Below are 27,891 nucleotides of genomic sequence, written 5' to 3'. Positions count from 1 at the left end.
TTAGACATAGTTTTTATGACTGGTCGGCATAACAGACGCTCATCAGAAGACCGCAGTGGGCGGTTGGGGATGTAAGGCTTGATAATTGAATTAAAATAACTAGGAGCAGATCCAGTCAGTGTCCTATAGGCCAAAGTGAGAGATTTAAATTTAATTCTGGCTACTAGGGAGCCAATGGAGAGTAACTAGGAGAGGAGTTACCTGTGTTCTCTTTGGCTGATTGAAGACCAGGCGTGATCCAGCATTCTGAATCAGCTGTAATGATCTTATTACACAAGCGGGTAAACCAGCTAATAGTGAATTACAATAGTCCAGCTTAGAGATGACCATGGTCTGAACAAGAAGTTGTGTGGAATCTTGTATCAGATAAGGTCTGATCTTCCTAATGTTGTAAAGCATACACTGACATGATTTTGTAATAGAAGCTATGTTCAGAAGTTAAGTCGGTCATCAATTACAACGCCCAAGTTACGTGCCGATCTAGTTGGGGTCAGTGAAGTTGAGTCAAGATTAACTTTCATGTGTGCAGATACAATTGATCCTATATATCACTGACTGGGTTATCAGTGAAATTGATTTCAGGAAGTGGGCGATTGAAGTGGGTGTTTCATTTGTCTTGTAAGAGAGTGGATGTAGTAGGTGGAATAGGTTGTAAGAAAAAAATGTTTGCTGGCAGCATGGTCCTCAGAGCTAGATTTGATACGTCCAGGCCAGACTGTATAAAAAAAAAAAATCAGCACTGACCTCAAAACTGTTCTTTGAGATTGGTGAAAAATAATCATTGTTCCAGGCATGTTGCTCAATAAAGGCACTGAGGTCTGCTAAGTGATTACCATGACAACCTTTGAGTGGCTGTTTGAGCATTCTAGATTTTTTTACAGTCTATGATTCTAGAGTTCTCTTGTTATTTTAGTCCTTGATAATTTCCGGTAACCTCAAATGACCTTTCTCTCACAGCTCCTCGTTGCCCTCTCGGCACTGTCTACACTGGTTGCTTATGAGGCCCCTGAGGATACGGAGGACATCTTTGCCAGCCAAGCTTGTCCAGCATTCCTTGTCTTTGACAATGCAGCCTACCTGTCTGACATGACCATTGAGTTGCCCTGCCACTGCAAGCCTGAGGAGGCTCACAGCGTAGTGTGGTTCTACCAGAAACAACTGGGCTCCACCGACATCCGGGCACTGACCGATTTTCAGGGCACATCTGTGGTCGACTCGTCACGTGTGGGGCGGGGTTCTGAGCTCCGGAGCCGGTTTTCCATCCGACTTTTCAGCCTGCTCATCTTCCGGGCGCAGGAGCCGGACTCGGGCCACTACCTCTGTGGAACAGCTTCTGGAGACTTCTTCTACGGATATGATGTGGACGTCCAGGAGGTAAAGAAGGTCTCCTTTCCGTGGAGCAAGAAGCGCAGGGTGGCAACGGTCAAATCTGGGGACAGTATACTCTTCCAAGCCTTCACCAGTTTCTGGTCGTGGTCAGTGTGCGACCGCTGTGACGTTCCAGGGGAGCAGATGCGCATAGGCCTCTGCTACGTCCACAGCGACTACCTGGAGGTACGCTACCGCCACAAGACGGACAAGGTCACGTCCTGTGGGTCCTCAGCAGTGCCCCAGGCTCTGAGCCTGGACAGAGACAAATATGCAGCTGAGCTGGCGGTGAAGAGCTGCCACGTCCCCTGCCCGCCAAAACCACCCTCCTCTCTGGAGCACCAAACCCTGCTGGAATTCCTCGGCTACAGTGAGCGACCATCATTGTCAGACACTGTTCCCATTTACTATCACAACCACCCAGCAGACTCCCAGCTCATCCTATCCTGCCCAGGGGCCAGGCCTGAGCACGCAGTAGCCTGGGACAGAGACTCCACACCTCTCTACCGCTCTCAGTGTATGGAAGGCCTGAACCAGACCTCACGCATCTTCATCGACACAGGCCACCACCTACACTTTCAGCCTGTGCAGCTGGAGGATAAGGGCTCCTACTACTGCTGGCTTCAGGGAAAGTGTGCCGCTGAGATCAGGCTGGGGGTGTACCAGCGCCTGGCCCGTCAGCGCCTCCTGACAGACCCAGAGTCCCTGTACGCTCTCAAGATCATCTTCACGTGCTATGCGGTGCTCACGGCGGTGTTTCTCTTCATAGTTTTAGGGCAGTTTTTTTGGAGCACAGCAAAAGTCAAGAGGATGGCTTTAGTCTAGCTTTGGTTGTTTTTTATTTGACTATACACAGATAAATATTTTCTTTATTTGTTGATGAGGCTGAGAATTTGTGGTGTTTTGTTTAAAGTTTTTTTTATTTATTTATTAAATGTATAATGAAACCTACTTGTTTTGGTTCCCTTACTTAAGTTTCTCTCTATATTAGTTTGCAGCCACCATTACCAAATACATTGTCTAATCATTCATTGATTGTCAATGAAAAGAACCCAGTGAAAGAGACAGAAAGAAGATAATCCCAGAGAATAACGTTTTCAAAAGCATCTAACCACAAGTAAACCTCACTGGAGACTTTAAATCAGGCCTTCATTCAGTTTGACCAAAGCTGGACCAAAGTTCAGTAACTGTTTCATGCCAACAGGTGGAGATGAGAGGCTGTGTGAGTCTACATCGGATCTTTGGTGGCCCCTGTAGGCACAGAGACGTCGTTCCCTATCTCGTCATTCATTAGATCCATCTGTGATATAGCTCAAAGAAGAAAGTAAAAATGTATAGGACAATGATTTCAGTTAGGCTATAATGAGCGGAACATGGATTTGGCCTGTTCATTTTGACAATTGTATAGCACGGGATAAATTGCAGTAATCTATTCGTTTATTAATGCTAGTTTTAGGACAGACAGTGTACTGTGTAGATCAAAAGTGTTCACTGCGAGCAAGCGTGAAACAGAACTTGCGGTCTGTAGCTCGCTGCGCGCTGTCACGAAATCCTTCTCGCTTTGACTGTCAAGTTCTCTTTCCTCAATAAGACAACGTCAAAGGCTGGGCGGCTCAGCCCCTCTACAAGCTTAACGCATCTTTCATGACGCGCCGTTGGTGAATGATTTTCTGCGGGAATTCAAGACGATTGTGATGAAGGATCAAAACTACACCGAAGAAGTAGTCAAAATACTTCAAGAAGCGCCGTCCGCAAGACAGGCTCTTTTGGAAAACTACACAAACCTGTACAATGTGGCGGACTACTGCGAGAAAAACTATCTCGAGGTGAGAACTTCTTTGAACTGTAAAACTGAGCTGCCGAATTTTTGATAAGCGTGGACAGTGACATCTCTGCTATGGCGATGTCAGTCTGCCTTGTTGAATAGGCCTAACATTCTCCTCTGAAGGTTAATGGAGTATAACAAAATATAAAGTGACAAATTAATAGTGATGTGTGTGAGTGAGGGGAATTCTAGGCTACTTCATAAATAGTCTGCACTGCATCTAGCTGTTCTGCAAATAACCCCTAAAGAAGAAATGAAAGAAAACCTCTTTCTGTTTTCAGGAACATGTCATTAAAACCACAGAGGTTCAGAACAAGCTGTCGTCAATGTCTTGATGGCTGGTGATTCCGGCTTCCTCTTAGAGCAGCATGCTTGCCTAACAGTAAATTAAGTCACAGACAGTATGCTTCTGTATGTCATCAGATGGGTTTATGAAGGTGAGACTTCCCTCTGGGGTCTGTACCTGACTTTCACTTTGTTGCATCTCATAGATTAGTTGCATGTGCTTGACAGTGCTACTTAAGAGAAATGCAGCAGTCTCCTATGCAGAAGAGGAAGTGTCGATGGTTGCACGATACGGAGCAAAACACCAGAGGTTTGACACAACTGTGAGCGTTATCTCTGCTGGTGCAAAACTGAGAGACAGGCAGCACCTGTTTTTTTTTGGAGGTGAAAATAAATGTGTTCACATCATGCTGAAGTGGTGTGTGTAGTCACATGATTTATTCACAGATGCCCCCAGCCCCCTGAGTGTCCTCTGCAGATCTGTAATTGAATTGGTGACAGTGATGCATGCCTTTGTCGTTCTGGTTCTCCGCAGGCAGGAGATGAATCCCAGAAAGCTCTGGAGGAGACCAAGGCCTTCACGACCCAGTCCCTGGCCAGCGTGGCCTATCAGATCAGCAACATGGCCAGCAGTGTCCTGAAGCTCCTGGATGCCCAGACCTCCCAGCTGTGCCAGATGGAGTCATCGGTCAATCTCATCGGACAGGTAATGGCAAAGGCTGTGTCGCGGTTCAGGTATATAAGTATAAGTATGTATACTCTTTTGATCCCGTGAGGGAAATTTTGTCTCTGCATTTATCCCAATCCGTGAATTAGTGAAACACACTCAGCACACAGTGAACACACAGTGAGGTGAAGCACACACTAATCCCGGCGCAGTGAGCTGCCTGCATCAACAGCAGCGCTCAGGGAGCAGTAAGGGGTTAGGTGCCTTGCACTTCAGCCGTTCCTACTGGTCGGGGTTCAAACCGGCAACCCTCCGGTTACAAGTCTGAAGCGCTAACCAGTAGGCCACGGCTGCTCTAAGGTTTGTAGCCTACTTTGGGCTTAGCAGGCCAGGTTGGCACAGGGTGGGTTTGGGACTCCAGAATTCACAGTGTTGAGGGCTCATCAACGACGAAACATTGAAGAAGGAGGGTGTCCACTTGATTACTCCTCTGTGTCAACCTGCCACTACAAATCCCATCAGTGTTGCGTTCGCCATCAGCTCGATTGTCAGTGCTTGCACAAAGGATTTAGTAACACCTGATACTGGGCTTTGGAATCTGTGGGGTCCTGTTTCCATTAAAAAACAAACAAACAAACAAAACAAAAAAAAACAGACATTAAAGCAGACAGACAGCATGGTCCAAATAGACACCAGGGTTCAAGGTCAAGGGTTTTTTTAATGTGAAAGATTTACTAGAGAGGATACAGAAGAGCTAAATAAGTATCAAAAATGTAACTACATGATATGTTGGTTAATAACAATAACAACAGCAACAACAATAACACATTGCATATAGCGCTTTTTTAAGGCACCCAAAGCACTTTACATTTAATGAGGGACCTTACTAACCACCTCCAATGTGTATGACCCACCTGGGTGATGCCATTATGCGGCAGAGGGCTCCCCACACATCAGCTTGACGTGGAGATTGAGGACAGTGCCAACTAAACTACTTCTTAAGATACAATATAAGATTATGGGTAGAGCAAATATTCCATCAGGATTTTAGTATTCTTAAAAGCTGAATAGTGCTTACTCAGATATTTAGACGTCAATTTTAAATATGACAGTTAACTTATGTGGTAAGTAATTCCTCATCTGTAATTATTCCAAAGGACTGGTAAGAAGGTGAAGCTTGTCATTATCACTGTGTATTCTGTGCATTCATCACTAATGTACATTCACTGGACCAGGACACATTCAGATAAATGCAATAAAAGGCATGGGACAGATAAACAAGCTCTTAAAGAAATACTTTTAACTATCCTTGCAGATTGACATCATTGAAGGCTTACATGCATTTTATTGATCTACAACAGGAAATACTTAATGCAACTTAGTTATGTAAGGTTCTAAATATGCAATGAAAGACTGAGCCATTTAATACGTTCTAAACTTTGGAAGTGACTGCTTTAAACAGTAGAGTTGTTAGTAAAGGTCAGTAAATGTTGAACTTCCGTTTCCCACGAGGTTGCATCCGCCATCTCTTGTGGTTTTATTTTTTTCTACTTGAGATAAGTTGAGAAAAAAAACTTAGATTTCACAATGCAGCCAACCATCATCGTTCCTGCTGACAGCATTCATAAGCAGCGAGGCAGTTTGTTTCCCTGAGTTTATTTTTCCTTGTGTGATACACCCACCAAATGTCCTTGTTTGCCCACTTAATTCAGAGGGGGGTTGTGGGAAAAGCCATTACAGCCACCAGTCTCAGCTATCCCCAGTTCCATACCACCCACAGCCTATCCGTACGCTCCCCATCTCCCCTCCCTCTGCTCGGCTCTGTTCCCCCGCTCCCCTCCTCCTCTCCCCTGGGTCTCTGTGTGATGGAAGCCTCCAGTGTCTGCTTCCCAGCCCAGTGCTTGATTCCCGCACCCACTCTTGGGCCCTCGCCCTCAGGAGAATAGCCTATAGCCAACCACTCCTCCTCCTCCTCCTCCTCCTCCTCCTCCTCTCCGCTCCGCTCCCACCATCCGTTGTCCCCAAAGCCCTGGCAGGGGCCGCGGGCATTCCAGCTCTCTCTCCGTGCCCAGCCTCACCAACCAGGTCACCTGAGGCACGCTCCGGGGACGGAGAGAGAGCCCCGGAGGGCCCGGCTCGGCTCGGAGGCCCTCGCATGAATGACGCCCACTGTTCTTCCGCGAGGGGGCTGAAGCACTCGCCGTGATTGATGTCGGCCATTGTCTAGTGTCGCACCCAGGAAGGGGTGCGCTACAAAAGGGGCACCAAATAAAAAAAAAAGGGGTCCCTGCTTTAGCAGCCCCAGTATACTATGCAGAGGTTGGCGTTTTGAGGAAATGGCTGATCCGGTCATTGGCGTGGCCTTGGTTACTTAATGTCTGGCTATAAATTAGCCTGGTGTATTATGGGAAAAATAGCAAGCAAGACGGTACTCATCATTGGTACTCTAATTCCTAGAAGTTTAAAAAAGCACTAGGAATGTCCCTCATCCATGAAATGATGCATTTATTTGTGCATTTATTTGTGGATTAAAAAAAAGACATAGAAGTTTGTGGGGTTTTGACACCATCCACACAGCCGTGTAGGATTTCAAAGTAAAGGAGTGCATTCTTGAATAACTTGTTTGAAATGTCGGCTTTGTCTTTTCCCCCCGCAGACAGTGGACATGCACAGAGAGAAAGTGGCTCGCAGGGAGATTGGCGTTTTCACGGCAGCAAAGAGGGTGCCTCGCAGCCACAAGGTCATCCCCCCGGCAACAGGCAAAGAGCCCAAAACCAAGTACACCCGCACGCCCATCTCCTATGCCAGTCTAGACTCACTCGGGCATGGAATGAAGGTGAGAAACCCTTCTGCTGCGTTTCTTTTGGCTATACTTCAGGATGTTTGAAAGAGACGATTAGGCTATGTGTAGGTGTAAGTAATGTATGGTGAAAAAAAATATAATTGTGCTTTATTTAGTCATGACATAGTCAAATGAAGGATACTAATTTCATGTATTGTGTGTTGTGTCTTAATTTTGCAATTCATTTTTAAAAGAGATCCATGCAAAATTGGTCCCTTGATATTGTGCCTATGCAGCGTTAGCAGACTCAATTTTATTAGTCTCTCTGACTACCACATCCGCTCACTGAAGGGATTCTGACCTCAATTAGTAATCAAACACACACACACACACACACACACACACACACACACACACACACACACACACACAGAGCAGCACAATGAGCTGACAGTCTGCCACAGCGTGGGAAAAAACAGCGAGAGGCACTAATTAGTGCTGCCGGGGCTAAGCCGTCTCATTGATGCCCTTACAAGTCCTCTTCTCCTTTACGGAGAGTGCACACACACACACACACGCACACGCACACACACACAAACTCTGTTTCTCGTACACACAAAAACACACAACAAGACAAACAAAAAGCCCTACAAGTATGCATGCAAAATTAAACATACAGACTGGCAGACAAAAACATTCTATCAGAGGTGTTCTTTTTTGGCGATTTCTTATTCTCACTGAAGTTCATGAAAGGTCCTTGCATACCTTACCTACATTTGATATTTTCATTGTAGGCCTGCTGTGACTGTCTGTGTACATACATAGCCCCTAACCCAACGTTACATCACAGTTTGGATATTGCCACCATGCAGCCACCAACCAAGTGCTGCTAAAATGCGAACGTGGCTGGTAGATTTCTGACACACAGTGATGACTTACTGTTGATTGGCTGTTGAATTTGACAATTTATTTGTCAGCAGCTAGTAGATGATTCACAGTTTGGATATTGGCACCATGCAGCCGTCAGCCAAGTACTGCTTAAATGTGAACGTGGCTGGTACATTTCTGATGCACAACAATGACTTACTATTGAGAGGCTGTGAATTCGACCACTTATTTGTCAGCGACTGGCAGATGTTTACAATCTAAAAAGCCCATTAACCATCCTGTCCACAAGAGATCTGGTCCCTCCGTAATGCCCAGAGCCAGCTCCTCATCTCACTGGCCTCATCCAGCTCCTGTGTGACTGGGGTCAGCAGCCCAGAGCCCTGCAGCTCATCTGTGCTTCTCCTCCTCTCTCTCACAGGACTCCGGGAACCAGGTGGCCCGAACAGCCACCATGACACGCAAGCCCGGTGGCACGCTTGGGTAGGTGCCCTCTCATCCAGAGCTGGTAGTATAGCAAACACAGACAAGCCAACAAGGCAATGCTGAACTGACAAAAACTGATGCTAATGCTGACTACTATCTTCATGGACTCTACATTTGGTTAACCACTATTAGCTCTATGAAAGTTACCTAATACCTATAGGTATTGCTGTATTTATCAGAGTTTCATACCTACTTTTATAACACCGTATCTATGAACAACACTCACACTTTCTTATGAATCGTGAAGTAGGCCACAACTGTGTTACAGGGAGGATGATTGGTTTGAAAGTGTAGGATGCTGTGAAGTTGCATTTCCTGTTTTTTTTCACTCTGAAGGGTTCTCAGACAGGAAGTTAATTTTGCCTCACCTCTTTTGCTGACTTCCTCTGTCTGTAATTGTCACAAACCTTGCCATACCAAGAGACAGTTCACGTTGCTCTAACTGTTCACATTTACGTTTCTCTGTTTTGGCATGTGTAAAGTTCATATGTTCAAAACTGATCAAAATGTTGAGAGAGCATAGTAAGTGCTGGTATAATTGGGACTAGTTGATCTCATTAATAGCTGTAAACAGACTTTGGGGAGTACTTCAAAAGGAGTTGAGATGTGTGGGTGTGGGTGTGGGTAAGTACTGTACAAGAGAGAGAGAGAGAGAGAGAGAGAACATAATAATGTGTGTGTGTGGGTGCGTGCTCACATGCCGAAACAAGAGAAATAATAGTAAAATGCATAATAATGTGTGTGTGTGCATGCGCGCGCACGCGCTCGTGTGTGTGTGTGTGTGTGTGCGTACGTGCACGTGCCAAAACAGGAGAAATAGTCGGCCGCTTGAACCTGTCCAGTGCCCGGTTGCCCCGACGATGTCCCGTGGCGCATCACTCACGTCTCTTAGTGACCGCTCCACTGGGTAAGACTCTCACATGTGTGTGCTGTGAAGCCATGGCTTGGAAATATTGACTAAACATGTTGGGTTGTATGCATGGACTTGTCTGGCAGCATGAAAGGCTGTTGCTCACTATTTTGAGTTTTGTGTGGTATTTTTACTGGCTTTTGTTTTTATTTGTAATGATTTCAGTCTAGATACTATCCACACTATCAATACAGATGCCATCTGATGTAATGTGTGTGTATAGGTTACTTCTCTTGAAAGTTACTGCAATAGATCTCTACTCTGCCTCTAGGATTCATCTGAGGCATGAAAACGGCTTGTTTAAATGCTACTGTAGATTTTGTGTGATTTCCAGTCGATGTACCGAACTGTCCACTCTCCGTCCTCCAGATCTAGTTTTGGCAAGGCCGTGGCCCCACCGGTGGTGCCCAGCTTGCCCGCCGAACCTGACATCACCAGTACGCTACTGGAGGACGGCTCTCTGCTGCCGCCGCCACTGATGGACGAGGACGGTGGTAGCGCCGGCGGCACGGCCGAGGTCCAGGACTTCATCCCGCCCCCTCCTCCGCTGCCCCCCGCTGCAGACTCTGCGGAAGTGGCCGCTCCGCCTCCCCCCCCTCCGCCACCACCACCCCCTGTGGAGGCTTCGCTGCCCCCGCCTCCACCCGCCCCACCTCTGGAGACAGGTAGGCCTACATCGACATCTAACACTGCACAAACAACAAAAACAACAACAACAACAACCCATTCCATTTAGGCAGAGCATTATTATTATTATTATTATTATTGTTATTATTATTATTATTATTAACAACAACCCATTCCATTTAGGCAGAGCATTATTATTATTATTATTATTATTATTATTATTATTATTATTAACAACAACCCATTCCATTTAGGCAGAGCATTATCATTATTATTATTATTATTATTATTATTATTATTATTATTAACAACAACCCATTCCATTTATGTAGCGCTTTATCGGGAACCTCACTAATCCACCACCAATGTATAGCACCCACCTGGATGTCGTGGTTCAAAACTCGCAGTGCATTCCGTCAGCAGGCCATATGAGGGACACAGTCTGAAGTCCTGTTAACATTCATCTTATCACTAAAAGCCATTTTCTGAGGTTTACTATCTCTTTTAAAGTCGTAGCTGTCATAGGGCCCTAAGTTAGGTGATGGGCAAAGTGCAAAGTCTTAAAGTCTAACGTACACTATTATAATAACGAGACAAAATCTCTTTGCTATATTAATACCATGAGCAAGAATACTAGGCACAAACACTGATGGGTCAGTGCCATGCTCCCACACACACATACAGTTCATACATAGGGTGACCAGACGTCCCAGAGAATTCGGGACAGTCCCGAAATCCAAGCAGTTGTCCCGAATCCCAAATCCTGCCCTTATTGTCCCGAAAATTATGCTAGAGCAGAATTTGGAGCAGTTATTGTCTGATAGAACATTAAAAACTGTTCTTGGTGGTTGAGTCATCCTGCAGCCTGCTCCCGTCGGCTGCTCATTGGCTGCAGCAGTCCCTATTGTATCTTTAAAAAAATAAGCTCATTTTCATCCATTGTTGACACGAAGCTACAACACAATCATTGTGTTTTCTTAATTGCTGACAGTTTAGTTTATAAATAATAATAAAAAAAAATATTGCCATAAAGTAGTAGGCCTATTAGTGTTACAAGTATTACCGGTATGTAAATCCTGATTTACACATACTGTTAAAGCGCAGTCATTGTGTTTGTTTTTCATAATGACATTTGAGTTCATAATTGTAATTATTAAGACAGACTATAATTGGTGCAGAGTTATCATATGCGTGTCATGCCAACCATAGTCACGTGACCCCTCCCCCCCTTTTTTTTTTCAGAATTTCACCGATTCTCATCTGGTCACCCTATGCACAAGACACTTTGCTCATTGACTGACTTTGCACTTTGCCCCTCATTTGATTTAGGGCCCATTGCACTAATTGCCATTAATGTTATTTTTATGAATAACCCTCCTGCTTAACGGACTTCATGCGGACAGCCACGTTTTAAACTATTCCTCATTCCTATTCATGGCATTCCGATGTTGCATCATGAGCAGTTGTCAAATTCCACCCCTCGGTTCAGACGCAGGCACAGGCACGAGACTTTGAGGATTGTGGTGGCGCTTGTACTTAAGTTAACTGGCTGGAAGTTCCTACACCCAAATACAGGAAACGAGAACACTCAGTCTCCTGTTAGAAACGCAAGATGCTTTAATCACGGAAATTAGTCATCAAAATAAAGAACTCTGGCACAAAACATAACTGTCATGCTCTCACATCTCAGGTTGCAAAAAAATATAATAATAATCTGCCATACTGTTATTCGTGTAGTATGATGATGTTAAGTTAGACAGAATTAAATGGAAAAGGGTTTTACAAACCATTAAAGAACTGACTGGTACATAGTATATCATGCTAAAAACTTGACGATGAGTTTGGGTGTGAATGATTATATACAGGCTTGAAGATCTCTGTTTTAGGTTGCATGTTGCATGTTGCTCTTGCATGGTGAATAAAAAGTCTTCTTTCCTGTGTGCCAGTGGCAGAGGAGAATGGCTTCCCCCCTCCCATTCTCATGGATGATGCCCTCCCTCCCCCAATCAGTGATTGCTCTGACCTTCCTCCTCCCCCTATCCCACCATTGGACGAGATTGAAGGTAGCCAGCTGTCACTCAAAACAGAGGAGCCCGGTCCCTCCCACACAAGCTGGGTCCACTCCTGGGTCTTGTTATATTACCTGCTTGTTGAATTGTGATTTGCTATGTGCAATTTATTTATTTCCTCGACAAAATGTGTAATCAGGTTTGTCAGTGTCTCACCTCCTTACAGGTTTGGCAGTCTGTGTTTCTGTGCTTTTGTAAGCTGCCGCAAGCTGCTGCATGATTCAACACAAAAAAGCATTAACGTTGCAACAGAAACTGTTTGCATAGGTGACACAAACATGGAAAATCATCACTATATGTGAAGAGCTTTGTGGTGGTGAACCTGAGGTTTAAGAACCTATTATGGTACCCCCACTGTGTAACTCACTGTCTACACCTCATATGGAGTTACTGTACATTTACATTAAATTTACATGTACTCATGCAGCACACTCTCTTGTTCAAAGTGTCTTACAAAATGAGGAATAATGTTGAAGCTAGAATGCAAAGTGCAGTGGCATGTGAAACTGTGATTGTGAAGAAGGGTGTGACTTATTTATGACTTATTTAATTAATGACTATTTCAATTAATCATGAACTTGCACGACTTGCACACAAACTCATTTTGAGTGTCTTTAGGTTAAATGTGTTTATGTTGAACCATAAACTTTGCTCTACATGCACGGTCTGCTCATGCCTCTGCTGGTCAGCCAGTCAGTTTGACTTTTGACCTTTTGAGGTCTCTCTGTCTCTGTCTCTGTGTCTGTGTCTCTTCCTGTCTGTGGCTTAGCTCCTCGCACGAGGCGTTCTCGCGTTCGCCGCCACCCCCCAAGTGCACGTTCACTCTCACTGAGGGTACGCATGGGCCCCAGCACACGCTCCCTCTACACGCGCTCGCTCTTCCTGCCCGGTGTCCAATCACGTAAGACCAGTGGCCCCCACATGGGACCAGGATTTAGACTAGCGCACTCATTAGAGGGATTTAGACTAACATATTTTCATAGAGGGATTTAAACTAACATTCTCATCAGAGTGATTTAGACTAATGCACTCATAGAGGGATTTAGACTAACATACTCATCAGATGGATTTAGACTAACATACTCATCAGAGGGATTTAGACTAGCATACTCATCAGAGGGATTTAGACTAATGTACGCATCAGAGGGATTTAGACTAACATACTGTAGTCTAGTAGTATATTGTATGGTAAATAGAGAAGAACTATGCATATGATTCATATTGAATACAGTTTTACGTGTAGGCCTACTTTTTCCCAATACAGTAATAATTTTATGCTTATTTCCTTAAGTGTAGCCTATTGTGTAAAATAATGTAGGAGTGAAGTTAGTGTCAGATATGTCAGTAATAAAGTGAATTGGCGTATAGCGGATAGTCTGGATATGTAGGTGTCCTAATGCATAATGCTTGTGTTGTTTTGTGGTAATGCTGCTGCTTTACACTGTGCTTGTTTGTGCCTCTGGGTCAGTCATGATCCCACCTCCTCCCTCATACCCTCCCCCGTCCGCACCGCCCGCCTCGCTGAGCCCTCTGACCAAGCTTCCTGCCCGCCTGGAGCACCTGGGTGAGTCCTGCCCACTCGCCCGCCTGTCCCTGACGGCTGCCCCAGGGCATCTGTAGCTAGCGGCAACGCAGGTGTGAACATTTGGCAAGCTGATGCCGCCTGGGCCGCTGGTGGTTGGGTCGTGCCGGAGAGGCCGCCGGGGAAAAAAAGCTTTTACTGCAATTTCTGTGCAGAGATCAAGTTTATCTGTCATGGAGTTTGGAAATAAATATAGACTACAAAGCGTCCTGTTGTTATAATACGGTTGCATATTTTCAGCTGCTGACGAGATTTGGTGTGTGGTGCGACATCAGCACTGCTAAGGAAACGTGCAACTTCATCCCCGCTATCGGTTTGGATGAAATGATCCAAATGCAGATCTGAGTGGCAGTGTGTCGTGCAGTAATGGTGACCACATTAAAGTAGCCTACAATCCAATCTATAACATAATTAGTGCATGATGAATGTGTGTTGTTACGCAATAATTGTATGCATCGATTCATACTGCTAATTAAAAACTAGCCAGCTGAGTCCAGTAAGATGCGTGCAGCAGCAGTGTGATATAGATGTGGGCTTTGATGAGTTTGGCACGAGTGTTTCAGCTATGGTGAAGGCACATGGAATCAGGCCTCTGCAGCTCATGAGGCCTCTACAGCTAGTTTACAAATCATCAGGATGGAGGATATCTGTAGTAAATGCTCAACTTATTCTGATCAGTTTCTGATTCTGGCGACATTTAAACTTGGGTTTAGAGCACAACAGAGTGAGTTACAGCTCTTCCATGTGTCTCTGATTACATGTGAATGCAGTGGATGTACATATACTGTGATGTATGAATTAGCAACATGATCCACGCGTGTAGAAGGGGAAACGTCTCCATGTCACGACTACACACATGATGACATGCTATGGCTTTTGTGTTCAGAGCTTGCGTGTTCAGTTCTGGGGTGAGGGTGTTAATGGGTGCTCTCCGTGTACGGTAGATCTGGAGATTCCTGCACCACCACCGCCACCTCTTGACTGCTTTGATGGCTTTGATGACATGCCACCTCTCCCGCCCCCCGTGGACTACGACACAGCTGTCCCAGCTAATTACCTCGAGAAAGGTAGGACCTCTTCCTCTGCCATGTCTATGGTGCATGGACCACACCCAAAAGCCACATTGTTTGGATGTGTGTATTCACCCGATGCATTAATGTGCGTGTGTGTGTGTGTGTGCGTGCTTGCGTGCGTGCACTTGCATGCTCTTTTCTGGAACATGACATCATTTGTTTAGTTGTTTATATGATAAACTTAAATGACCCCACTCTGTGCTATTGATATGTTTAATAGGACTGAATCAGTATCTCTCTAATGTCTGTCCTGACCTGAATACAAATACATCAGGGTAGAAACCTGATGAAATTCAGTCCTCTGCCTACAAATGATGCACTCTGGTGCCCCCTGCTGGCCAATGGTTAATGGGAGTCTCTGTCACTGGCTAATAATCACACTGCTGTTCCTTGACTTGCACAGTGGTGGCGCTGTACAGCTACGAGGCAGGCAACGCTGATGACTTGGCCTTCAAGGAGGGAGATATCATCTACGTCGTGAGCAAAAACGAGGATGGCTGGTGCGAAGGAGTGTTGAACGGAGTGCAGGGATACTTCCCTGGGAATTATGTGCAGCTGGCTACATAACTAGGGCAGAGCGTCTGCCTATGAATACACACAACATGGCAATAATCTTCTGTAAATCACAGGAAATTACAAATGTGATTAGGTGTTAAGCTTAAAAGCTCAGTAAGTAATTATTGAAACATTTTCTTTGGCAGAAAGTTTCACTGTAAGTGTGTGTCTGTCTGTCTGTATGTATGTATGTATGTATGTACTGTATGTATGTATGGTGTGTGCTGGGGCAAGAGGTTTAGACCAAAGTTTGTGGAGTTTGATGACTTGAATGCCACAAGAGTTAAAGGCACATCACTATAAGTGGAATGAAAACCTTGTCCATCTCATGTTTAAAAGCACACTGGTCAAACTCTAGCACACATTGTTAATACCCATAACTTAAAAATCCTGATTTAACTTTTTATTTTGTTTGAACTTTTCATCAGGGCATCAGTCAGGCAGAGGTGAGAAACAGGCACACTCACAACACACATACAAAAACATGATAGTCAAACTGTCAGAATACCCAAGAAAGGATAACAACTATCTCTTTGCCTGTAGCAAACCTCTCCACTTCCTAGCATTTAGACTGTCCTAGCTGTCACAGCCATTGAGAGAAGTGTTGTACGTGTACGTATGCTGCCCATGTTGTGTTTGTCTTCATCCTGAGACTAAGGACAAGTCCTGAGACATTAGTGATGGGTTGTAATTACAAAGTTAGTGCCAGATCATTTAACACAATCCCTATAAATTCCCGTTTGCCTTCTACAGAACAAGCTATGGCAGTTTTACAATTACGGTACACACAGCAGCTGGGCAGTCTGCTCAGTCTTTCTCAACAGGTCAATTTCACAGCCATGGCTTAAAGTATAGACTGCTACAGGGGATTTTTCCTTGCTGGTTTCTCAGGAGTCAGCAGGAGTTCATTTGTAGTCAAACTAATTTTCTCGGTGTGACGCAAACTAAAATAAATTAATATATATTTTGTAAAGATAAATTAATTTTGTAAATATAGTTTTCAAGAAATCTGTGCAAGTTGGCAATTTCCACAGGCATATTGTACGCACATGTAAGACGTTAACTTACATTAACGTTAACAACATCTCTTGTGCTTAACATAATTGTTTGCAGATGTCTTTCTGCATTTAAAAAAAAGAAGAAGAGAAAATGTTACGATGTTTAATTGAAGGAAAATAAAGGGCTTAATTCTATGAAAAAGTCTGTTTCATTTACATTAATTTAATTGACAGTTTATGTGAACAGATGAAAAACCTACACACATAACAGCTGCTGATGAGAAGAGCAACAGACACTGTCCTGAGCAACACTTACAGGTTATGAAAGGTCATTAGAATTGTGTTCTGGGTGTGAGTGTCAGCTGTGAGTGTGAGCTGTTCGTCATGACATGGGAGGTGTGGCCATAGGTGTGGCAAGAACCAAAAACGGCCATCTTTGCCCATATAAGTAGATCAGGGTGTTAATTGAAGCTAACTACATTGCTGCCGTTACAGGCTCTCTGTGGTTACTGGCCCACAGGTAAAAAATCTGGCCAGCTTCTGGAGAATTTCACCGATTAGACTACATTTTCACTTCTGTATTCAGTGTCCCCTCGAATACACTTACTTATTATTACCACAGCTTACTTATCTATGTGTTGGCAAACTGCAGTGTTCAAAGAAGTAATTATTATTTTAAACTGTTGTCTAAATTGCTGTGTCTCTTGCTACATAGTCTCACACAAATACTTGCTGTCAATCCACTGTAATTAGCCCATTTCACAAGATGGGGCCGCTGTGTAAATCAACTTCCTGTGGAACAGCACTGTCCCATAGACAGCAAAAGAAAAGTCCACAGGAAAGACAAAAGCACAATTTAGTACAACCTGGAAAATCATTGTGTGGTGGTCAATGTTGATATTGTGGTGGGCTGCCACAAATAAGTAAATGTATGGGAAACACTGCCACAGAAGGACACTGTACTTTCTAACATAATTCTCAAAGAATAGTCTTCAGTGGATTTCTTTAACACATATTCTTGCCAGATATTTGTACACATCCCAGCCTGTTGATAAACTGACTGAAGTAGATGTAGCCCTAAATCCAAATATGAGATTATAGATCCAGATAGATTCCCTGCAGGTACACCTGTTGTGTGTGTGGGGTTGCTGCCTTCACTGGAAAGAGAGTTTTGAAATGTCCAAATAACAACATTTCTGTGAAACCAGTGGATAGAGTGTATCAACTCTTATTTTTTAACTCAAAGATTATTTTTACCAAGAGGATGCCCACCTTTGCAGCCGGAGGCCCATGACTGAGCTGAATTTGCTTGTTTAGTCAGTTCTGTAGCGTATGTTCTGTGACGTTAAGTCGGTTCTGTAGCGTATGTTCTGTGACGTTTGGTCGGTTCTGTAGCGTATGTTCTGTGACGTTTAGTCGGTTCTGTAGCGTATGTTGTGTGACATTTAGTCGGTTCTGTAGCATACTTAATGTTGTGTGACGTATAGTCGGTTCTGTAACTGACTGACTGAGCCCCACTTGGCCTCTGGTGTGTAAACAGTCCAGGTGCTGCACCTTTAAGGCCGTGGCTGTTGCCATAAAACCTAATCTGGTCTCTTATAGTCCTATGGTGTACCCCTGTCAGATAAGAGACACCCGTCCGTGTGCACACACAGACACACACACACATACAGACACACCAAGAGCCTCTCAGAGCTCTACCGTCACCAACTCTGAAAACAACAAACCATCTCTGAGGTAAGAAGTCTGACTTGTTTCTTCTGACTTTGGTCAAATGGTCTCTTAATTCCTGTCAGTCGGACTCTGTGGGCAGTGTCTTGTGGTGAGGGAATGGTGTGTAAGTAAGTAAGTATATATACTCTTTTGATCCCATGAGGGAAATTTGGTCTCTGCATTTAACCCAATCCGTGAATTAGTGAAACACACTCGGCACACAGTAAACACACAGTGAGGTGAAGCACACACTAATCCCGGCGCAGTGAGCTGCCTGCAACAACAGCGGCGCTCGGGGAGCAGTGAGGGGTCAGGTGCCTTGCTCAAGGGCACTTCAGCCGTGCCTACTGGTCGGGGTTCGAACCGGCAACCCTCCGGTTACAAGTCTGAAGTGCTAACCAGTAGGCCACGGCATAGTGATTTTGGAATCGGCCCATGCTATTCACATGGAGGCACATGTGATGGTAATTACAAGGTGCTGTAGAAATGATCACAATGTTCTAAGGTTTGGCTGTTTGCGATTTAGTGAGTCTGCACACCGTCTTTACAATGCTCCTTTTTTCCCTGAGGGGGAAACTGTTATTTGGGGGTTATTTCTGTATTTGCTTTTAAGAATTAAAGAGTAAAACATCTATAGCCTATATAAAAAAAAGGGGGCAGCCGTGACTTACGTGGCGTACTTCGGGCATGGAACCGAAGGGTTACCGGTTCGATCCCCGACCTATAGAAAAAATGGGGGTGGCGGAAGTGGTTGAGCACTGCTCTCCCATGCCCACATCCACGGCTAAAGTGCCTTTGAGCAAGCCACCTAACCCCTCACTGCTCCTCGAGCGCCGCTGTAGCAAGGCAGCTAACTGATCTGGGTTAGTGTGTGCTTCACCTCACTGTGTGCTCTGTGTGTTTCACTACAAACAGCACTCAGTGTGTAGAATATAACTTGTGGTTTGTGCATAATTCTTTTCTTACCCGAGCATATCCTAAATGAGGCAGCTCTGGTGAACATTACAATCTTTGTGAAACTGTTACGTGAGTTTTAAGAACATGTTTCTTCAAAAGACCAACTTGTAAACATACAAACCCTGAATCTGGAAGAGAAATGAATGAAGTGCAATGAGATCAGTCGTACGTTTCTTGAAAGTCCAAAAACAATGTAGAACATTACATAACTCATTCCACCAATGAGGAACCACAGAGGAAGAGTCTTGACTGTGACCTCGTATCGTAGAGTTAATTGATGGTTGACTCAGCAGACGCTCAAGAGGCCTGCAGTGAATGTAAAATGGTTTGAATAGAACTATCTGAACCTTTGCCTTATTTATTATTCATAGACCTTAATAGTCTCACCTCTGACAACAGTTTCACTTACCTGTCACATCGGAATGCTTTGGGTAGCTATCTCACAAATTGATGTGATTGGTTCCTAAGGTTTGCGACATGAAAAATCCAGCCTGTCAGATATTGAGATGCCTTTTTGAGACTGTCATGGAAACACTGCAGTCTCAAAGTCATGGCCTTGACTGTTTATTCCTGCACCCCTCGGGGAAGAGTGTATTGTAATTGGATCTGATGTGTGATTGCCAGTGCATCTGTGTGTGCGACCTGCTCACATAGCTTAAAAATTGGTCCGGTGTGCTAAATAATGTTTATGCAAGCCAGAGGGTCACCATATTGTGGTACCCTCCTACATGGCCTTCTGGATCTGTTTCAGAATGCAGAAGCTGGAATTTGGGTAGTTTTGGTTTGTTTTGGTTTATTGTGTGATGTGGGCGAGGGTATGCTGTACATCAAATCCAAATACCATATGGATATAAGTCATAGTTGTCATACATGATAGCACTTTAAAGACTGATTTGTGTTGCAGTCATTAAATGGAGAAAAAAAACAAAACAGAATTAGGCTACTGACCAGTGAAACCCAATTTCGTTAATGATAATGAACTCATTCGCTCCTAGGGTTCGCATGAGGATTTACCTGTTTCTTTTCTCAGACAGCCATATACATCTAAAACACTGAAAACATCTTATCATATTGTATACTTTAAAACACAATTGCAGGGTGATGTCTTGTTGCAAGGTGATAATTCAGTGTAGTACATTTTTCACAATCAAATCATTTGAAGGCCTTTTGGCAATTGCCTATTGTGGCATAAAATCAGTCAAGAGCTGCTTCAAAAGTCGTGTGATGACAGATGTGATGAATGTGACAGCAGTCGCCAGACCCTTGCACAAACATGACATGCAATGCCATGCACATATAACGTTCTATATGCGACACATCCATCTACTTGCTAAGGGTAACCTACATCTGTTTGCACAACTGGCTGCTTATCTTGACACCACAAAGAAAATGATTGTCACAGTCATTCACTGTGTCTTTTCTGCAGGGCTGCAAAATATTAATAGATGGGTCAACAACAGAGAATTATATTGTTGCAACTGCTACTACTGGTTCATTAAAAATGAGGATGACTATTTTTTATGTGGTGTATCACTAAGACACATAATGGGACAAGGTTGCTTTGTGATTTAGCACAGTTGTATTTGACTAGATATAGTGTGGTTGGTAGCATTTCATTATTTAATCTTTTTCTGCATATCTGTCATCAGTGCGGTATGATCCGTCTTCTGTAATATTATTGGCTTCTCTCAGGGTAAAACTAGAGACTAGAGACTTCAATCCACTTAATCAGAGACTTCAATCCACAATCTTATAATGTTCATGTTTAAATTCAGTGAATTCTGACTGCGCAATATCCCATGGACACATCAGTAAAATGTCTTACAGGTAATTTCAAAGGTCAATTAAATTCAATTTTATTTATTAATTTATGTAGTATCAATAACAACTAAAATGGTAGTATCCAGAGACTGAACCCCTTAAACCAAGCACTTAGGCATTGATAGCAAGACAAACATCCCTTTGTTTTTAGGGGAAGAAACCTTGAGCAGAATCCCATCAAGTGGGGGCTCATCTAAGGGTCCAACCAGATAGAAGGACTGGACTACAGATATAAGTGAGAAATCCATGAGACACTATGGTCATTATTTATTGCCCTTCAATGAATAAGGGTGTTGCAAAGTATACAGTGTGTTCTCAGTGAAGGCTGTCCTGTTGACCTGGCTTAATATAATGATTTGCTCCATTCTACAGCGTGCCATCAGGTCACCAAAATAAAGATGTCTGGATTGGATATGTCATTTCCCATACTGGAGTAAGTGAGCCTACTTTCTTCCCTTCTAAAAATAAATGGAAGTCGCAAGTATTGCATATTCTGTATTTTAGTCTGTAAATTCCATAATGTATTAAGACAGTTACAGAACAAACAGTATAAATATATGTATACCCATCTGCATACAAAGCATCTCATTATTGATAACTACAGTTTTTTTCAATCGCTAACAAGCACTTACCCATACTTCAGATACTTTTTCTAAACTCAACACAGACTCACACCTACAAAACACAATTGGCCAAATGGATAATTTTCTTCTCAAAAACACATTTTGTTAAATATATACTAACTTTTCATTTCAAAACAGAACACATCTTTCTCTTGCACACACTAACTTTACCAAAACACTGGAAATCTGACTCAAAATGAAATTATTCTGTCAAAGAATAACACTTGTTTTCACTTCACAAGGTACATGCAGTCAATCAAAGTACACCAGGTTTCAAAATACTGGCTATTGTTGACATTACAAAAACGGCATAGACTTTTATATTTCAGTTTTACAGGTATTTGCATGCAAAACATGCTCTATCCACAGTTTTTACACTGAATTTCTTGGTTGGGAACTGTATGCCCACATTCATGGTTTGTATTCCAGTAAAAAGCAAATCAGTTTTTTTCCCTTTACTGTTTACTGCAGGAGATGCAGTAGAAATACTGCTTACAGTATGATAGAACAGAAACAGTTTTACAGTATTGCTTACAGTGAACAAAATATCCATGAAACACACAAGAGCATTCTGAACAAAAAACAACAGCAAAAAGCCCAGATAAAAAGGGCGGGAACTAAAAAAAAAACACAAAATTACTGTATCTAATCTCTGCAATCTTCAGAGTTAGGCCACATGTTTTCATCAACATCGCATCTGATATTATCCAAGGCGATGCACCTGAGATGAAAACCATTTGGTAGCAGAAGCAGAGGTTTTTTATAGTGTATCTAAGGTTTGTAATATTGTGTTTGCTATTGTGGGATGTTGTGTGTTAACATTCGTAAATACTACAAAAACAATCCATAGTTTTGTTGGGAGGTATCTTGTCTGTTAAGAAAATAAGCATTGTGGAAATGTGTTCACTGACTGCATATTGTGTGAAAACGACATGAAATGTGTGAATGGTATGGCCCCAAAAGACCGATGCTGTGCTAATTGTGTTTAGAGTTTTGAAAATGTAACAACTGGTTAGACAAACGCTTGTTAGCGACTGAAAAAAAAAAACTGTAAAATGACAAACTTGTAACAATATCATCTGACCAAGTATTCCTACTAGGCAGGATAAACTTAAAAAGGAAATCAACTGAAATAAACAGTAATATAAAGAAATAAAGGTGCAACAAAATTACAAAAATAAAATTCAAAGTCAAAGAGAATCAAATCAAAGAATCAAAGAATGTATGGAAATGATATTAGTTACTACCAGCATCTAGAAAAAACTATGCTCTTAAACTGGAGCATACAACAAAAACCAGTACATAACTTATCTTTATCTTTAAGTGACTAGAGTAAAAGTCAAACTTAGTAGTACAGAGGGGAAAAGGAAGTGTGTGAAGGAACAGACACTGGGAACGTAAACATTAATAATAACACTAGATACATGCTTATTGCAAATGTTTACAATTGCGTTTCCCACATAAACCATAGAAATAAAATACAGTAAGATAAGAAAAGTAACAGTAATCTGGACTTGCCCCATAAGAAGTACACAGTATGTACATTTACAGAAATTATTCTGATTCACAACACTTTCATTATAGACATACGTACACACACACACACACACACACACACACATCAGGATGCAGGATGTGTGATCAGATCTTCTGATCCTTTTCTCTCTCTCCTCCTCCCCCTCAGGATCTTTGTTCCCCTCATCTGCTTTTGTGTGGTCATCCTGTGCTGCAACACCTCGTGTCGAGCCCTGCAGCGCGCCCGTGAGGAGCGCAGTCGGATGCAGACCGCTCGCGAGGCCGACAGCTCGTCTGTCTACATCATCCCGTATCCCCCCTCCGTGCCCGACGATGACCTCTACCGGCCTCCTCGCTACAGCCAAGTCAGAAGCCTCAGCCCACCACCGCCCGCTTATCATGAGGTAGCACGTCAAAGCGCAGACAGTCTTTTCTCTCTCTAAAAAACCTGAAAGCCTAAAGCATTTTTTAATTTGCTTTAAAATTACAATTTTATTATTATTATTATTATTTGTTATTATTATTATAATTATTTTATTATTGTTATATTTCTTATAATATTTATTGTTTACTTAGCTTGCTAACTTCTCAACACTGTAGGTGTAGGGAGATAAGACAGTCAGTCCGATGCCATCTGTGAAGCTAGATGAAGCGTGATGGTGTCGTCGCGGCAACTCTCGATATGAACATTTCTCTTTCTCCCTCAGCTGGAAATGAAGCCAGAACTCTTCATGGCACCAGACGCGGCCCCTCCTCCCTACGCCCCCCCCTTCCCGGAGCCTCCATCTCCATCTTCTGCCGCAGGCTCGTAAAGGACGAGTCTCAGTGTTGGGAAGGCCAGAGCAGAGAAGAAATCAGAGAACATGGACTACTATTTGGGCCACAGTGCCATGTGTTGCCTAAGCATGAAGACTCAAAGGTTAAAGACTTTAGTCCCGGGCATAAAGACTGGAAACTGGCAGAAGCTGGTGAACGGGGAAAAAAAAAGCTGACTCATCTTGGACTGATGATGGAATGTGGACTTTGGGATTATGAGCATTCCGGAGGAAAGATGGATGACGCAGTGACTAAAGGAGAGGCCTGTTTAGTATTTACAGCGTCCCAGAACAAAACGTATGTCTGAGGCATGGCAGGATGAAATTGAGAAGAGTCCCCAAATAAGAATAGTTTACGATATGGCTTGTCCACAACATACAGAGTATCACATCAGGAATGATTTTTTTTCTTTGAGAATTTGTAAATTATTTAAAATTCATAAGATATATTTATGTTTTATGTTTTGAATGTATACACACAAGTCTTTTCCCTCAAGCGAGTCGGCCACAATACATTGTTGCTTTTGAGGAATGGAAAATATGACAATCATATTTTGGCAGCACTGGCAGTAAAAATCCATGTAGCGGTACACAATGTTTTTAGCATCGGGAGAAGTCAGGTGACATTCACAACGCTCGATCACAACTTTTATGTCTTCGTCTTAGTTAACTAGCGTGATAAGGCTAGTTACACATTATCGGGAGAAGCTTGTAAAAGTCCTTTTCTGTAAAACAGCATTTAGATGGGAAAGTTGCCTCACTTCTCACAAATCTCGATTATGAGCTACATGGTCAAAGTCCTTGTCAGTGCACACAGGGTATTGTAAATGACGCCTCAACCTGGTATTGGCTAATGGACCGAACTGTTATCAGTAGTTGATAACAGTTGTCGATTCAATTTTAAAAGCTCATGAACTTTTCACACCACCCCAACAGGAAAGGTTTTTAGTGGTTGTGTGTTTACTTAAATTCCCTTAAATGTTACTGTAATATTAATATCAAAATGTAATCAGAGTATTATTGTCAACAGAAATATCAGCATCAGGGATGATGTCATAAAACTTTAAAAGCACATTGCTATAAGACCGGGGTCTATAATTTGAGTCATCTATGATGGCCTCTCAAAAATGATATTTCCATATGTATTCCGAGAGCACTGGAACCAGAACGTATGATTTTTTATATATAAGTAGTTTATACACTGATGCTTCTGTTATGCGTTCTTGCACATAACTGTTTTTATTTCATTATATTCTTGTGCCATCCCTGAGTATATCTCTGTGTGACCATGTCTTTACAGAAAAGGGATATCTCCACCTACATTTAAACATTGGATCAATGGTGTAATATACCACTTAACACTTGAACAAATTTGTTGTTATATACAGGGTAATATCAATTTGTAGTATCTGGCAACCTGTTTTTACACTGGTGGACTCTAGTGACATTGTATGATGTGAGTATTATTGTCCTCATCCCCTTTTTTAAATTTTCTTTATTCATGTTTCTTTAGTTATGTGGCTATTTTCTGTTATATAATGTGTTAATCTGTATGTTGTGAGTTGTGGGTTGTTATGTGTTTGTTGTTTGTTATATGTGAAAACACAATAAAAAAAGACTTTGATTAAAAGAGAAAAGGGGTAATATTATGGTGTTTCACTGCATGGGTGCATCAGGGTCTGATCCAGTGTGTCCCATGCAGGGATGGATTATGGGCCTACCAGGCCCAGGGGCCCAAGGGTTCAGGGGGCCCTGAAGCCCAAACTTCTGATATCTGAAAAGGGCCCCTCAGTCAACACAGATTATGTTAATCTATGTGATGTGTCTTATTGGGCCCCTCAATCATATACCATGGGTTATGTTATTCCCCCCTGCTATCTGGGACCCCTCTGTCAAATACCACCCTCACTGGACCCCTTCCAATTCGCCTACCATCAGAACAGGTGCACGGAGGATGCCATCTCTACGGCACTTCACTCTCCCCTGTCCCACCTTGACAATAGCAACACCTATGTGAGAATGCTGTTCATTGACTTCAGTTCAGCATTCAACACCATCATCCCTTCCAAACTGATCACCAAACTCAGTGGGCATCAATACCTCCCTCTGCAACTGGATTCTGGACTTCCTAACCAACAGACCTCAGTCTGTAAGGTTAGATAACCACACCTCCTCAACCATCACCCTGAACAACGGCCTACCACAGGGATGCGTGCTGAGCCCTCTCCTTTATTCCCTCTTCACCTACAACTGCACACCTGTACATGGCTCTAACACCATTGTCAAGTTTACAGACAACACTACGGTAATTGGTCTCATCAGCAACAACGATGAGACTGCCTACAGGGAGGATGTCCAGCACCTAACATCGTGGTGCACTGACAACAACCTGGCTCTCAACACCAAGAAAGACCAAAGAGCTCATTGTGGACTTCAGGAAATCTAAAGCTAGCACACACCCCATTCTCATAAACAGGACTGAGGTGGAGCGTGTCACCAGCTTCAAGTTTCTGGGTGTCCATATCTCTGAGTACCTCTCTTGGACCCTCAACACCTCTACCCTGATTAAGAAGGCTCACCAGCATCTCTTCTTCCTGAGGAGACTAAAGAAGGTCCATCTGTCTCCTCAGATCCTGGGGAGAGCATCCATTGAGAGCATCCTCACCAACTGTGTCACGGGGCAGCCGTGGCCTACTGGTTAGCACTTCGGACCTGTAATCGGAGGGTTGTCGGTTCGAACCCCGACCAGTAGGCACGGCTGAAGTGCCCTTGAGCAAGGCACCTAACCCCTCACTGCTCCCTGAGCGCCGCTGTTGATGCAGGCAGCTCACTGCACCGGGATTATTGTGTGCTTCACCTCACTGTGTGTACACTGTGTGCTGTGTGTGTTTCACCAATTCATGGATTGGGATAAATGCAGAGACCAAATTTCCCTCACGGGATCAAAAGAGTATACTTATACTATATTGGTCTGGTCCGACCAGAAAGCACTGCAGAGGGTGGTGAAAACTGCCCAACGCATCTCTGGTTTCTCACTCCTCTCCATCGAGGCAATCTAGGGCAAATGATGCTTGCATAAGGCGCGCAACATCATCAAAGACTGTTCTCACCCCAACCAGACTGTCCACACCACTCCCCTCCGGGAGGCGTTACAGGTCTCTCCGCACCCGAACCCCCCCACCCCCACATAGCCATATTCTGCTGCTCTTCATATTATTCATCCTGCACATACACTTATTCTTACTATAATGTTACTGTTTCTGCACTGGTACTGTTACCACACTGCACAGAGCTGTACATAATGTACATATCTGCCTATACGGTTCCTACTGAATATACTTTATTCTGTTTTATAATATATTCTGTTAATACACTGCATGTCATTCTCACTACTCTTCTAATGTTGCTAGGTTACGAGGACGCTGGCGAGACACACCGCTCCGTCTGGCATCATGTTTTTGTTTGTTTTTATGTAATGTTCGTAATTTTATGTAATGTTCTGTTTATTTTTTTGTATTTTTGTCTAGTTAAATGTATTCTCTCTTTATTTGCTTATTTTTGGGTATTTTTTGTGTTATTCTTAGTCCTTTATTTGCTGACAAGTCTGTTGATGCTGTGACGTTAAGGGCTGAGGACCTAGCAATGGCTAACGTTGGCATTGGCTTTTGTCCTAGGCCTCTGGTCTACTCCATCCGTGAACGGCGCTGCGCTTCGGAAAGGGATTTCTCCGCTGCCGCGACCACTGGATTGACCTGCGAGCTGCCATGCTCTGCTGCCTGGAGTCTGGATTTAGTAGGCTAACGTTAACGTTAGAAAGAAGTTTAAAGAACTCTGACGACAGCGATCTCACTGAACAACAAACGGTCGCTGTCAATGTTCACCGAGTTGCTGATCTGTAGGATCACTTACGACTTCAGACTGTTCATTGCTTCCAGTGCTCTCCAGACTGCCAGGAAAACGTTAAATCCTCCGGGTTGGACACAGCTGTGCGCCTTCATCATTGCCCTTGGACTATTCAGCCAGTTAACTAGATGCAACCAACTGGACTACTAAGTTAACATGAGTTTTCTTTTTAAAATGTCTTATTTATTTATTTTATTATTTGTTTTTGTTTGTTTGTTTGTTATTCGTCTTGAATGTTTCACATGTTGTATGTTTCACGTGTGACGGGTATGCTGGCTATTACGCCGCTCCATTAGGCATTTTTGTTATTTGTTTGTTTGGGTCTTGTGTGTGAAGCACTTTTGTTGCACTTTGTGCATAGAAAAAATGCTCTTCATGTTTGTCTGTAAGCACTTTGTGCTCAATGCTTGAAAAGTGCTATATAAATAAATA

The 27,891-nt window shown here is 43.2% G+C and overlaps 3 protein-coding genes across 5 annotated transcripts; all 3 read left to right on the top strand.

Moving 5' to 3' along the window:
• The first annotated feature begins 939 nt into the window (after window positions 1-939).
• On the top strand, window positions 940-2,193 carry LOC143102332 (Ig-like V-type domain-containing protein FAM187A). Its single transcript, XM_076265846.1, has one exon. The coding sequence runs from the start codon at window positions 940-942 to the stop codon at window positions 2,191-2,193; it is 1,254 nt and encodes a 417-aa protein (XP_076121961.1).
• Window positions 2,194-2,679: 486 nt separating this feature from the next.
• On the top strand, window positions 2,680-16,314 carry abi3a (ABI family, member 3a). 2 transcript variants are annotated; one of them, XM_076264852.1, is made up of 11 exons: window positions 2,680-3,194; window positions 4,014-4,184; window positions 6,802-6,981; window positions 8,234-8,295; window positions 9,110-9,205; window positions 9,578-9,873; window positions 11,782-11,901; window positions 12,674-12,805; window positions 13,373-13,468; window positions 14,431-14,553; window positions 14,963-16,314. In XM_076264852.1, the coding sequence occupies exons 1-11, from the start codon at window positions 3,063-3,065 to the stop codon at window positions 15,124-15,126; spliced, it is 1,572 nt and encodes a 523-aa protein (XP_076120967.1). In that variant the 5' UTR covers window positions 2,680-3,062; the 3' UTR covers window positions 15,127-16,314. The 2 variants fall into 2 exon arrangements, with proteins under 2 accessions (XP_076120967.1, XP_076120966.1); XM_076264851.1 differs by lacking the exons at window positions 12,674-12,805; window positions 13,373-13,468 and having other exon boundaries at window positions 2,687-3,194; window positions 11,782-11,898.
• A 4,370-nt stretch (window positions 16,315-20,684) lies between these two features.
• LOC143101708 (uncharacterized) lies at window positions 20,685-25,129 on the top strand. 2 transcript variants are annotated; one of them, XM_076264862.1, is made up of 4 exons: window positions 20,685-20,838; window positions 20,976-21,036; window positions 22,911-23,145; window positions 23,449-25,129. In XM_076264862.1, exons 2-4 carry the CDS (start codon window positions 21,002-21,004, stop codon window positions 23,551-23,553), a joined length of 375 nt encoding a protein of 124 aa, XP_076120977.1. In that variant the 5' UTR covers window positions 20,685-20,838; window positions 20,976-21,001; the 3' UTR covers window positions 23,554-25,129. The 2 variants fall into 2 exon arrangements, with proteins under 2 accessions (XP_076120977.1, XP_076120976.1); XM_076264861.1 differs by having other exon boundaries at window positions 20,685-21,036.
• The last annotated feature ends 2,762 nt before the right edge of the window (window positions 25,130-27,891 follow it).

This window comes from Alosa pseudoharengus, unplaced genomic scaffold, assembly GCF_046254945.1.
Source record: "Alosa pseudoharengus isolate Yale_2024_CS ecotype anadromous, Long Island Sound unplaced genomic scaffold, YU_APseudo_1.1 YU_APseudo_1.1_scf_4, whole genome shotgun sequence".
Lineage (NCBI taxonomy): Eukaryota > Metazoa > Chordata > Actinopteri > Clupeiformes > Clupeidae > Alosa > Alosa pseudoharengus.
The sequence above is the reverse complement of the archived record's forward strand: the minus strand, read 5'-3'. Positions and strand labels throughout refer to the sequence as shown.